This window comes from Sus scrofa, chromosome 9 (assembly GCF_054392235.1).
Source record: "Sus scrofa isolate SSC_HxYL_T2T_F1_AM1 chromosome 9, Sscrofa_HxYL_maternal_Yorkshire_Landrace_v2.0, whole genome shotgun sequence".
Classification (NCBI taxonomy): Eukaryota; Metazoa; Chordata; class Mammalia; order Artiodactyla; family Suidae; genus Sus; species Sus scrofa.
This window is the reverse complement of record NC_139391.1, coordinates 4,854,816-4,868,128: the sequence shown is the minus strand read 5'-3', so window position 1 is coordinate 4,868,128 and position 13,313 is coordinate 4,854,816. Positions and strand designations below refer to the sequence as shown.

The window sequence follows — 13,313 nt, the reverse complement described above, 5'->3', positions numbered from 1 at the left end:
TAAACAATACCTTCTTTTGTATCTTACTTTTCATTAGATTCCACGCGTAAGTAATATCCTGGGAGCAGTCTTTCCCTGTCTGACTTATCATCACTCAGGGTGATAATCTCCGGTCCCTCCGTGTTGTTGCAAAGGACATTATTTCCTCCTTTTTTACGGCTGAATAATATCGTTAGGTGTACGTACCACGTCTTCACCTACTCCTCTGTCAGTGGGCATGTAGGCTGCTTGCATGTCTTCGCTGTTGTAAATAATGCTGCAGTGAACACTGGGGTACGTGCATCTTTTCAAGTTAGTTTTCCGATGTGGTATTCTATGAGAACAAATTCATTTTGGAGGGTGGTCTGAGAGCGTCCATACAAGCTCTCCGTGTATGGAAATGCTTAGGGACACAGCACACCCTAGTTTAGATATCCAGGAGGCAGCTGGAGACAGAAGTCTAGAAAAAGCACATTGGTTAATCCATCTTCCTACCTCCACTACTTAGTGTGGTGCCGACAGTGCGGCATGTAGAATGCTATTGTGTTAGACAAACGCAGTAGCTAAGATCGATGAATCGGATTGTATCCGTCTACTCAGCCTATCAAGTATTTAACCCGAGTCGGAAGTGATGACCCTGAAAACAGATCAGCGGGAGGCCCGTTCTCACCTTGGGAAGGAAATGACACGTATCACAAAGGAGAAAAGAGAATAAAGTCTGTGTTTGGGCATCGAGGTTAAAGTATCGCTGAGCCCTCGAGGTTTTCGGTATGAGTTGGTAGGAAAGCAAATTAGACGCAGTGCTCATGGTGTGTGTGTGTGTGTAGGGTGTGTGTGTGTGGTGTGGCCGGGCGTCTTGGCGTGGCCACGTGTCCCGAGCTCCTTGTCCTCCCGGAGCTGCTGTGAGTCGTGGTTCCCCAACAGCAATGGGCCTGAGCAGTGCCTCATAATCTCTCTGCCAAGCCAACCCTAATCCCCACAGATAGAAAGGCTTTGACTCAAAAATAACTCAATTCTTTGGGCCCACAGGTTTTTCAGATTCCATACAAGTGATTTCATCCCGTGAGTTACTTTTGTTACATGTAGGGCCTTACTCATTCACCTTTAAATATTATCTGACTTAAATATTATTACAAAGCTCTGTTTTATTTTTTGCTTAGATGCAATTCTGCCTGAATGCAAGGAAGCCAAAACACAGGCTAAAGTCGCATTTTCCCAGATGTCCGGTGTGGTAGCTCCATGGCATTCTAAGAGAGGTGTGGGTTATTCGGTCAAATAGTTTGCAGACTGTTGAACAGGCAAACAGTACGTGGGACTGCATGCAACTAAACTGACTATCTTAAGAAGACCCTCAAATACAGTATAGCGTTAATTTGGTCCTGACGTTGCAGACTGGTTTACTTCAGACACGTCACCAGGAGGGTTGAGGAAATAACCCGTCCGTCCGGGAGGCCCTGGCGCTCTGCTTTTCGATGGCTTTAATTTCCCGTAACACGTTAAAGAAGCAGAGATAACATTTTAATGGCGTCTTTCTACTGAGTATTACGAAGAAAGGTCATTCGTAGAAGTGGGAGCATATTTTAAGAACAAGTGGTGACTGGCCTTAGTGGAAAAAAAAAGAAGATATAATTTCTGTTTCTGGGTACTCTGACATCTGTCAGTGTTATGAGTATGTTTTAAAATAATTACTTATATTCATCGAATGTTGAAAATTACAAATTCCCGATTTGGGTGCTGACCTTGTTGAAATGCCGTCGGAGCCTTAGAGGAAAATCCGACCGATACGAAGGGCCCACAAGGTCAGGATCTGAATTTAATACACGTATTCACTGTCGTTATTTGCTCCTGCATTTCCTATACTCTCCAGTACAACTGTAGTTTCAACAACTAGTAAGTAAGTGAAGTGCTGTTATAGACGTAAATACCGAGCTTGCTGTCACACAAAAAGAGAGCTTCAAAAATCACTTTTGACAGGTTAAAAATCGGTAACGTTATTTTATTTCACCCCATTTTCTCCAGAAATCAAATACAGTTAAAGGAGTAAGTCTAGCTTACAGGGCCTTTTCCTGCATTTAGCATTTGATTTCAGAGGTGTTCTTTCTTCCACTCCTGCCTCCTGCAATGGAGATGAAGCCCCTGCCTGCAGACTGCGGTCAAGCTTTTTCTGGAATGCTCTCGCTCAGAGTCTGTCTCTCTCTGTGGGTGAAACATTCACGATGCACTCACATAGTTGTGGCAAGTTACGCCCGGCCAGGCAAAGACTTTTCACGATCAGGACGTCAAATCCTTCACTTTCCGCACAGAAAAGCAAGCTCAAAGGGCACATAGACAATGGTCATGAAGAATGAGAAGCACGCGCACCCAAGATTTTCCGGAACTTAGCTCTGAATGCACAGGTTATGTTCATGCACCTGCATCAAGCAGGAAGGCAGAAATAGAAACGTAAATTAATTATATGTTCATGAAGACTCTTAGAAAAAATGATGATTGTTTCAGCGTTTCCAACGTCTGGTTGTGAGTGATTTTGTAGTGAGAATAATAAAAATTACAATCATTATAATACCTTCATGGGGAAGTTTGGCTTTCTTCAGAAACGAAGGCAATAACCCTTTTCCTGTGTGGAACTGGAAGGACTCCATTAACCACACATTACTGTTTCATGATATTGTAGGTGAATTTGTTTTAAACCCATGTGTTGAGGAAGGATATGAATCAGTATCACTCATTTTGTATAGACTTGCACTTTTTTTGTGTAATCCAAATAAAAGTGTCTGTGTGAGCCCGCTTGTATGAAAAGTTAGGGAGTAGATTCTGGATATTGGATTGCCCAGCACTGATTAGTCAAAATTGACTACTACCAAGCTGTTTTCCAGAAGCAAGACATTTATTTGAGTGAAAAAAAATCCATGAGGTGTCCTGGGTAAACATTACAGAAGCATTAGGATTAGCTCTTATTCGGAAATACACTCTATTTCCACGTCTCTCTTTCAGTTTTGTTCAGTTAAATTATGAGTCTCTGAATGTACAATCCGCGGAGTCCTGGAATCAGCAGTGGCCACTTCGTCCAATATTCATGCGTTCATGTTAGAAGCTGGAAAAATTCTACGTGTGGTGACCTCCCCCGATGTGTCTGCTGTCAGCGCCATCCCTCGGGAGATTTGCGTCATGACCTTGCTCGGCTGCGGGCAGTATATTAGCCCCGTATCAGTCTCGTTGGAAGCAGCGTCTTCATCACTGCAGTACGGTCACATGAACCTCTCCGGGCTCGTGTCTGAGAAGATGGGACTTCAGCTTTCGAGTGCGTGTTCTTCCGGGGGCTTCTGAGGTCGTCACAGAGAAACGATAGAAAGGGTCCCAGGACCGTGGGAAATCGCCCCCTGTCGTCATGTACAAGGGGTCACTCTTGGAGTCCCTTGGGGTCCAGCGAGGGAAGGATCAGGCGTTTTCACTGCAGCAGCTTGGGTCACTGCTGTGGCCCAGGTTGGATCCTTGCCCGGGAACGTGTGCATGCCATGGGCTTAGCAAAAGAAGAAGAAACATCCTAAAAGAATGATTGTCAGGATTTCACCAAAGGCGCGAGGAATATAAATAAGTAGAAATGAGTTCCTCTTGGTCTAGTTAGTATGTTTCACCTTTCTTTCCTCCTCTCACCCCTGATGAATCTCCTCATATCTTCAAGCAGGTTTATAACCTGACTTAGGGGAAGTATTTCCTAAGAAAATACTGAAGTAAAAACAGAGGAAACTTATACATTAAGATACTTTAGATTCTCAGCATTTTTTTAGACTGGTTCTTTCGTTACTTTTCCTAATCCCAGTTCTCTGTGCGACTAGACATTGAAACCAGGGCAAATGGATTTGCAATTGCATTAAATTGGGTGCATTAGTGCTGCATGTCTATTAGATATATTTAATAAATCATCATATGTTGAGGCCAGACAAAAAATTTTTGTATTTTTCTTACACTATGAAGAGACTCTTCCTAGAGGAGGTAATGATTGAGTTGAGAGTTTAATAATAAATGAGTATTTAGACAAAAAAAATATAAATGATGTGTGTCCAGTGGGAAAGACCAGGAAGGGCAGGAGGAAACCCAAAGGACGTGTTATGAGAAGATGAAAGCATAACGTACAGCGATAGAATTCTAAATTCGTTTGCATATTCTAGCACCTGTCCATCTCCTTATGGCTGATAAGCTTTTAAGGGTGATTAAGTGAAATTTAGCTCTAATATTAATAGTACATGTGAAAGTTTATTTTTCTCTCACATAGAAATTAAGCATATCATTCATTTAGAATGAAGTTCAATATCCTTTTATTTAAAAAGGTTTGTCTTGAGAAATGATACAGCAACTTAGAAATTTTGGGATATTATTCTACGAGGCAAAATTTTTCCCATTTCAAATTTTACAGAAATAAATTTGCATGTGAGAAATTCCTGTGTCACATTTGAGTCTGGAATAAGTTTGTCTTGTTTATGTTTGTCACGTTACATTTTATTTCAGCTATTTATCTTTAAAATGTATAATTTTATCCCTGTTTCCAGAAAACTTCCCTAGGCTCCCACTTTGAGATGCAGGCAGCTTTTCAATATCCTGTGACAGCCTCCTTGAAGCGTCCCATGTGCAAAGGCGGCAGAGTGCTTGTCATGTGCTCTTGTCACTTAGGTCCTTACCCCATCATCTGTGACGACATCACTTTGTAACTTACTTTCCCAAGATCCAGAACAGCAAGTGTGAGTGGTATTACTTTTATTTTATTCTCCCAGACTGTTGGACTGAATGAATAGGACTTCTTTTGATGAGGGATTTTTCTAGAAAAAAAGTATATGTAGCACAACATTTATGTCCTTAAATCTTATTAACTTGGAAGACCGAGCAAACTAGACAGTGTTTTAACTAATTATGCAAAAACTGCAAGCAGACACATTCTCTGAATATGTATGTGTTTGTATGTCTCTGTGTATATGACAGAAAGACAGAGACAGAGAACTAGACGGAGGAAACAGAAACAGACTTTGAGATACATCATTCAAGAAGCCTGTATCCGCATTCCTGAATACAACTGATTGCTCCATCAAAAAATGCATATGTCTGTCAAAATGCCCTTTGAAACCACCTTTAACCACAGAAAGTATGAATCCGGGTGAGACTAGAAGACAAGAGAGACTCTCAACCCAAACGGCCACTTTGAATCGGAAGCCCTAAACCAGGAAGTTCCAGGCCGGTATGTTTCAACGCAATGACACCGTCTTCATGCCCTCAGTGCTGAGGCTGATGGGCATCCCGGGCTTGGAGCCCGTGCAGGCCTGGATCGGCATTCCTTTCTGCGCCATGTACGTCCTTGCCCTGTTTGGGAACTCCCTGCTCCTGGTCGCCATCAAGTCTGAGCGCAGCCTCCACGAGCCCATGTGTCTCTTCCTGGCCATGCTGGGCGCGACCGACGTGATGCTCAGTACCTGCATCCTGCCCAAAATGTTGGGGATATTCTGGTTCCACTCGCCAGAAATAGACTTCGATGCTTGTCTCTTTCAGATGTGGCTCATCCACTCCTTCCAGTGTATTGAGTCAGGTGTTCTGTTGGCCATGGCCTTGGACCGCTACGTGGCAATCTGTGACCCTCTGAGACATGCAGCCATTTTCACCCCCCAACTCGTCACTCGGATTGGGGTTGCAGTGACACTCAGAGCAGCCCTCCTGGTAGCTCCATGTCTCATCCTCATCAAATGCCGCCTGAAACACTATCGGACCACAGTGGTCTCTCACTCTTACTGTGAGCACATGGCCGTTGTGAAGTTGGCAGCCGAAGATGTTCGAATCAACAAGATCTATGGTCTGTTTGTGGCTTTCATCGTATTGGGATTTGACATAATCTTCATCACCTTCTCTTACATTCGAATATTTGTAACTGTCTTCAGTCTGCCTCAGAGGGAAGCTAGGCTTAAAGCCTTCAATACCTGCGTTGCCCACATTTATGTCTTCCTTGAATTTTATCTCCTGGCTTTCTTCTCCTTCCTTACACACAGGTTTGGGTTCCATATTCCACCCTATGTTCACATTCTTCTATCCAATCTCTACCTGCTTGTGCCCCCGTTGCTCAATCCTGTCGTTTATGGTGTGAAGACTAAACAGATTCGTGATCGAGTGTCCAGGATGCTCCACTCTGTGGGTGCTTCTTGATTTCTAATCATCCAATTTTATATCACATCACAAAACATGTCTCTGGACAATGTCTGTTCTTGGTGAGACTCTGCTTCCTCAAGTTCATCATATGCTGAAATACAGAGTTGTAAGTTTCCTTTCAAGACGGGTTGGCGCTAATTCCTACCAAAACAATGTCGGTTTATGGACAGATGATTAATTCATCAATAGATGGAATTGAAGACAGAAATCATGAAGACTTGAGTGTGGTTCAGGCAGTAAAGATCTTTCTTGACTATTTCAATGAAGAAAATTTCTTAAAAACACACCTAAGCGTAAGTGTTTGCCTCTGAGTTACAGCACGAAGTGCACTGAGTTCTTTAAAAACAATAAAATCGGTTGAAATTTGGTAATGCCAATAGCAGTGAGTTATTTTTGTCTTCTAATTTTGATGGCAGTAACGTCCTCCTCCTCATTATATTTATAATCCCAACTCAAGGTAAATACTTTTCTTTCTTGTGATCATCTGAGCACTAAGAATGTCAGATGCTTAATTTTTCATTGAAACGCACATGTGTACAGTTTCTATTGTGAGCATGTTCGGATTGTCGGAAGCCTCAGTAAGTATTAGTGAAAGTTCCCAGAGACCCCACATCCCGTTTTCCTTACCATGATGGTCTTACTTGGATGATATGCTTATTCCAATTAGTAAACTAATGTTGACTAATTATAACTAGCTCAAGTCCATGTATTATTCTAACTCCTTAATTTCGACTTCATTTTTTTGACCCAAGATCCTATCCAGGCTACCACATTGCATTTCGCTGCAATGTCTCCTTGAGCTTCTCTTGGCTGTGACTTTTTGCGAGTGTCCTTGTGTCTAATAACCTGGATAGTCTGGAAGAGTGCCGCTCTGGCATTTCATAGAAATCATCCGTTGACATCGAGCTGATGCTATTCTCCTGATTAGATCGGGGTCATGTGTTTTTAGGAGGAAGGCTATGCACTGACATTACAGTGCCGTTTGATCACACATCCTGGGTACACACTATCAAGGTAGCTTTTCCACTCTTGATGTTGACCTTGGTTACTTGTGAGGTTTATCCACTATAAACTTTTTTTTTTTTTCAGTTCCTGTTTCCGTACTGTATTTTTTGGAAGGTAGTTTAGGCAGCCCACACCTAAGAAGTGGGGATTAATGCTTCTCCTCTCTTAGGATAGAGTAGCTATGTAATTTAATAAATTGTTTGGAATCCTACATGGCAGATTTATTCTCCTTTGCTTATTAGTTTACTCAATCACTTATTTATATCGGTATGAATTTAGAGTTTGAGTTTTCATTTTCATTTGTGTTGTAATCCGGTGTTACTTTCTTTTTGGTCAGGTTGTTCCAATTTGACCATTGCGGGATTTTTTCGTTTGGTTTCTCTTCCTCTCTTGCCGGAGGCCAGCTCCGGGGGCCAGGGAGTGTGCACTTTCCCGAAGAAAATGGATGGCGTCGGTGAATGTACAAATACGGAGACAGCCTCTTTGTCCCTTCTTTCAGGGTGCTGGACTGCTCAGATTTTATTGGCAACAGTGGCTGATTATATAGACAGCTTTTTGCTACAGATTACATCACAGTGTTAAAAGTCCATTGGTTAACTGTTACATGGTATAGCAGCTATACATCCTGTTTTAAGATCTTTGTTTTAACTAAACAGTGGATACAATTTAGGGGCACTTAGGTACAACACATCATGATGTAAGATCTCTATCTTAACTATACGTAGTCCAGTTTAAGGGCAATTAGGTACAGTAGTTGCCACATCGTGTGGGAGGGAGAGACTCAGTACAGATCATCCCACGGCCAGCCAGTCTTTACAATTTGAAGAGGCCACAGACACAAGAACTTGGCATTCACAAACCTTGTTTGCAGACTGGTGCTTATCCTCAAAGCGTTATGGCAGGGAGATAGTGTAAGTAAATATAAACCAACTTCACTAAACTAGCTATCACTTAAAAGCTTTTAAAATCAAGGACGAAACTCACAGCCAGGTTTCTTGGATAAGATATGTCTAACTTTTATGAACCTCATTAAGATCCTAACTCTAAAGTTTACTATGTAACTAGTTAATACATAGACACTATGTTTTAACTAAGTTGGATTAAAATAGAGGAAAAGTCCTTCAGGATGAAATTCTTATTAAATTATTGTTGTGACTTTGTTAAGTCACAAATCACCACAGGAAAATAAGAATGGGAAATAAGAATAATAAGTAACAAATCAGAAAAGCCTGAGGAAAACTGAATAGCAAGTGAATAACAGAAAAGACTAAGTCATCCATGGAACAGTCCCCACTGAGCAACACAAAGTGGAAATTATTTCCTGGGAAATTAGTTTTCCACCTATGTCAGCAGGCGAGCCTTCCTGTCTTCTGGGGCCTGTCCTCGGAACCGTGCCGTGCAGGCAGCCTCCCTTCCTCGGCTTCTTGTATCGTCTCGGCTCCCCGCACTCTCTGACATACCCCTCAGTGTGTGTGTGTGTGTGTGTGTGTGTGTGTGTGTGTGTGTCTTCTTATTTTATAGCATTAAAATTTGCTCCAAGTTCTCCTTGCATATTTCCTGAACTGGGTCATTAGTCTGCTTGTTTTTACCTGAGTGTCTTTCTTTTAGGTTCTCTCAGCTGACAAAGCAAGGAATTTCGTGTCTTTCCTAATCCGTGTAAATACACGTATCTGTAAATATATCTATATGGAACCATTTGTATCTAAATTAAGTTAATCTCGAGTCCTTACTAACATCTGCCACTTTCATTCGTTACCACATGGATCTTTCTAACCCCTTCTCCTTGCTTCTCTGTAAATTCCTTGTCCGATAGTGAAAGGACTTCAACCACTTAATTGTTAATTTCCTGTATCTGAGTAAACCCATGTCAAACTTGTGAATCCTTGACCGTGTGGTAAACAACTTTATAATCTAGAGTCAAGGGTTTGTGGTCCGTCGCGTTTGCTTTTATTCCTACACTTCACTCGCTTCTCAAGCTGCTTAGATCAGTACCTTTCCCCGCCATCCCCTTCAGTGAGATGATTTCGTACATCCGCTATGCAGCCAGGTTATTTTCTTACTGTCTGCGTTCCCTCTGGGATACCTCTACGTTCCAAGCAATTATTGTGAATTTGCAAATACTAAGGTCCATTCTACGCTTATAAAGGTATATGCTTTAAAAATATATATAATTTTATGTATTTACCACATGGTATCATACACAGTATTTGTATCAACCTAAATGATCTGTGGACACATGGTTTTATTTCTCCCTTTTAAATCGACATACCTTTTATTTCCCTGTATAACTGCTCTGGTTAGGGTTTCAAGTGTGATGCCTTCATAGGAATGGTGAGTGGTGGGGTTTTTGCCTTGTTTCTGATCTTAGGGGCGAGTACCGCTTTCCCACCGTTAAGGATGAAGTTAGATGTGGGATTTTTCTGGTAGATGTTCGTTAGCGACTTTAAGAGGAACCCTGGAATCCTGGATTGCTGGAAGGGTTTTTATCCCCCCCACGCACACTGGGAATGGCTGTTGGATTTTGTCTGTGCTTTTGCTGCATTGATATATATGGTCATTCGATTTTCCTTTTTAGCCTGTTCTTGTGATGAAAAGACATTCATTGATTTCCCAGTATGGAACCAGCCTTGCACCCCTGGAGTAAATCCCACTTGGATATAACGTCATGTTTTTAATACGTTGTTGAAGGTTCTTTGTTAACACTTGGATGAGACTTGATGCGTCTGTGATCATGAGAGATACAGGTCTAGTTGGTCCCCTCTGTTACTGTCTTTGTCTTTGCTGTTAGGTTAGTGCCGACCTCGGAGAGTGCGTTCGGACTTATTCCCTCTGTGTCTGCTTTCTGGAAGAGATTGGAGAGAATACTACTTCTTTAAATATTTTCTGGAATTCATCAATTGAAACGTCTGGCCCTGGTGTTTTTGATATGGAAATTTATTATTTATTAACTTACTGTGTAGTTTCATAATTCTGTTTCTCTCTGAATTTTGGTTATTTGCATTTTTAAGGAATTTATCATAGAATCCATGTTCTCATACTAGTGAAAATAGAAATTTTCATCGTACTTTCAATTTTATTTACAGTGTCCATGTAAGTAGTAGTTATGAGCACGTCTTTCATTTGTGATAGTAGCATTTTTCTATCAGTTTCCTGTTTGCTTGCTTAGAGATTATCAATTTTATTGAATGTTTGAATAAACCTGATTTTTCACCAAGTTCTGTATTTTTATTTTCCTTTGTTCGATTTCAGGGATATCTGTTCAAATTGTTCCTTTTATTTTTTTTTCCTCTGGCTTTATGCTTAATTTGATCTTCCTTCTGTGGTGTCCTAAGGCAGAGGTTTATATTATTGACTGCAGATCTTTCTTTTTCCTACTGTGTTCATTCAGTGCCATAATTTCTCTCTAAGCACTGCTTTTGCTCCTTCCCACAAATTTTGGTGTTTAATTTTTATTTTTATTTAGTTCTATTTTGTTTTGTTTTCTCTTGAGACTTCCCCTTTGATCTATTGTGATTTAGAAGTGTGTTGTTTAATCCCCAAATCTTTGGAAATTTTCTAGTGATTTTTCTGTTAATATTTTACAGTTTAATTTCATTGAGGTCTGAAAAAAATATTTATATTGTTTCCATTCCTTTACATGTTTAAAGTGTGTTTGACGGCCCGGAATGTGGAATATTTTTGTATATGTTCCATGTGAACTTGAGAAAAATGTTTATTGTGATGATGTTGAATAAAATATTCTCTAAATGGGAGTTCCCGTGGTGACTCTGTGGGTTACGAATCTGACATGGGGTCCATGAGGATGTAGGTTCAATCCCTGGGCTTGCTCAGTGGGTTAAGGATCCGGTGTTTCTGTAGCCGTGGTGTCGGCTGGCAGCTACAACTCTGATCGGAATCCTAGCCAGAGAAACTTCCAAATGCTGGGGTGCAGCCCTAAAAACAAAACAACGCAAAAAACCGATAAATGTCAATTCGTAGCTATATATTACATCTATAGATATATCACTACATATATTTACATCTGTATCTATAGACACAGATAGGCATTAGGGCAAGTGGATTGAGAGTGTTCTTCAGCGGCTGTATTCTTGCTGATTTTCTGACCTCTTGATCAGTTACTGGAAGCAGGGACTTCAGGTCGTTACCGACAGCAGTGGCGCTGTCTACACCTCCTCGCGGCTCTGTCCGTTCTGCACACGAATTGTGATGCTCTGCTCGCTCTTAGGTTCATGCCCACCAAGGGCTGCTCTGTCTTTTGGGAGGGTTGCTCCTACCTCAGTACATAATCCCCACATCCTTCTGATATTTGTCTTTGATGTGAAGTCGGCTTTGTCTGAAATTAACCTAGTTGCCCCCACTTTCTTTTGGTCCGTTGACACTGCATGTATTTTTCCATTCCCTTGGGGGTCCTGGTCTTTGATCCGCTTCCAGTTGATGTACTAGGCAGTTCATATTTGAAGTGAGTATTCGTGTGGTTGGGGTGATATTTACCAGGTTCGTAACTGTTTTCTGTTGTGCTTATTCTTTCTTTCCTGTTGTTATTTCCCGTTTTCTCTCTCCTCTGGACTTGACTGAGAATTTTACATGATTTCACTTTCTCTCCTTGGAATGCCACCTCTACACCTTTAAAGCTTTTAACTGTTGGTCTGGAGTTTTCAGTATACATTTACAAATACTATGAGCCCACTTAAAATAATCCTGTGCTGTTTCGCAGTTAGTGCAGGTGGTTTACAGTGGAGTTTCCCCACTTACACCCTCCTGTCCCTCTTAGCACTGCTGCCATTTATGTCACTTCTCCATATCCCGCGATCTCTTGAGTTCTTCTTACTGTTATTACTTGAGCAAGGAGGTATCTATTAAATCAATTAGGTATAAGAAAAATCATTTTTCTTCCTTTATTCTTTCTTGGCACTGGTTCTTTATGCAGATTCAAGTCTGTGGCCTGTGTGTTTTTCTTTCTCTCTGAAAACTGTTATTTCACCATTCTTGTGGAGCAAGGTCATTGAAGTCCCAGGGTATCTGCTCCACGTAGCTTGATGTTGTCTGTGATTATCTGTGTTTGCCTGACTCTGGAGATTTTGAAATAGTAGTTTTCTTGCAGTCTTATTTCTCTGAGGAAATGAAGAAAAGCCATGTTTTTTGTTTGTTTGTGTTATCTTTTTTTCCTGCTGTAACGATGGGAGAATGACATCCAAACTTTTTACCTGACAGGACTTACACCCAAATTCTCGCATGTACTTTAATCCAAAATGTCCAACTAAATATCTAACAGATTACTACGTATATTCACATCTATCTGTAGGTCTAGGTAAGTATAAAATAGCTAGATAGGTAAAGAATAGAGTTAACTAAAGATATGTTTGAACCATGATTATGAAATTTCTGTGGATAATGGCTTAAATAAATAATATATTCCCTGGAATTCTGACATGGCTCAGCAGTAACAAACCTGACTGGTGTCCATAAGGATGCGGCTTTGATCCCTGGCCGCTCTCAGTGGGTTGAGTATCTGGCATTACTGTGAGCTGTGGTGTAGGTCGCAGATGTGGCTTGGATCCCGTGTTGCTGTGGCACAGGCCGGTAGCTGCAACTCAGATTTGACCCCTAGCCTGGGAACCTCCACATGCCAGTAAAAAGAAAAAAAAAAATATATATATATATATATACATACATATATACCCAGTGGTGGTTTCCACATTTACTTCCTTTGTGCTAAAAGATGATCTCCATTGAATTTTAAAGTCAATGTTCACAACTATAGCAAGTAGTACAAGGGAAAACCCATACACTTCTCAAAGGAGACCATCTGGTTCTGTGTTATATGTGCCCGTTTGGGGCACTGAAATGGTTTTGATGTTCCTGGAACTAAACTAAGTTAAATTTCACACGTGAATGTGTATCTGTAGGAAGCACTGAATGATGAAGCAGACCTATTTCATATCAGGACTTCAGCTGTGGCTAAAATGTCTTTCTGATGTATGTAACATGGTTTTATAGAAAGTTTCATAGAAGGTTTAAAACTAAACAGTGGGTCAGTAAAAACAAACAATTATGGAGGAATATAAATGACTAATACATCATAATGTAATGAATAATTGCTCTAAATTATAGATCAGCAAACTTCTTATGTAAAGAGACAGTGAATATTC

General features: G+C 40.8%; 1 protein-coding gene across 1 annotated transcript; it reads left to right on the top strand.

Annotated features, from left to right (window-relative positions):
* The first annotated feature begins 4,956 nt into the window (after positions 1 to 4,956).
* On the top strand, positions 4,957 to 6,352 carry LOC100514973 (olfactory receptor 52A5-like). Its single transcript, XM_003129511.3, has one exon. The coding sequence runs from the start codon at positions 5,206 to 5,208 to the stop codon at positions 6,154 to 6,156; it is 951 nt and encodes a 316-aa protein (XP_003129559.3). The 5' UTR covers positions 4,957 to 5,205; the 3' UTR covers positions 6,157 to 6,352.
* Positions 6,353 to 13,313: the final 6,961 nt, after the last annotated feature.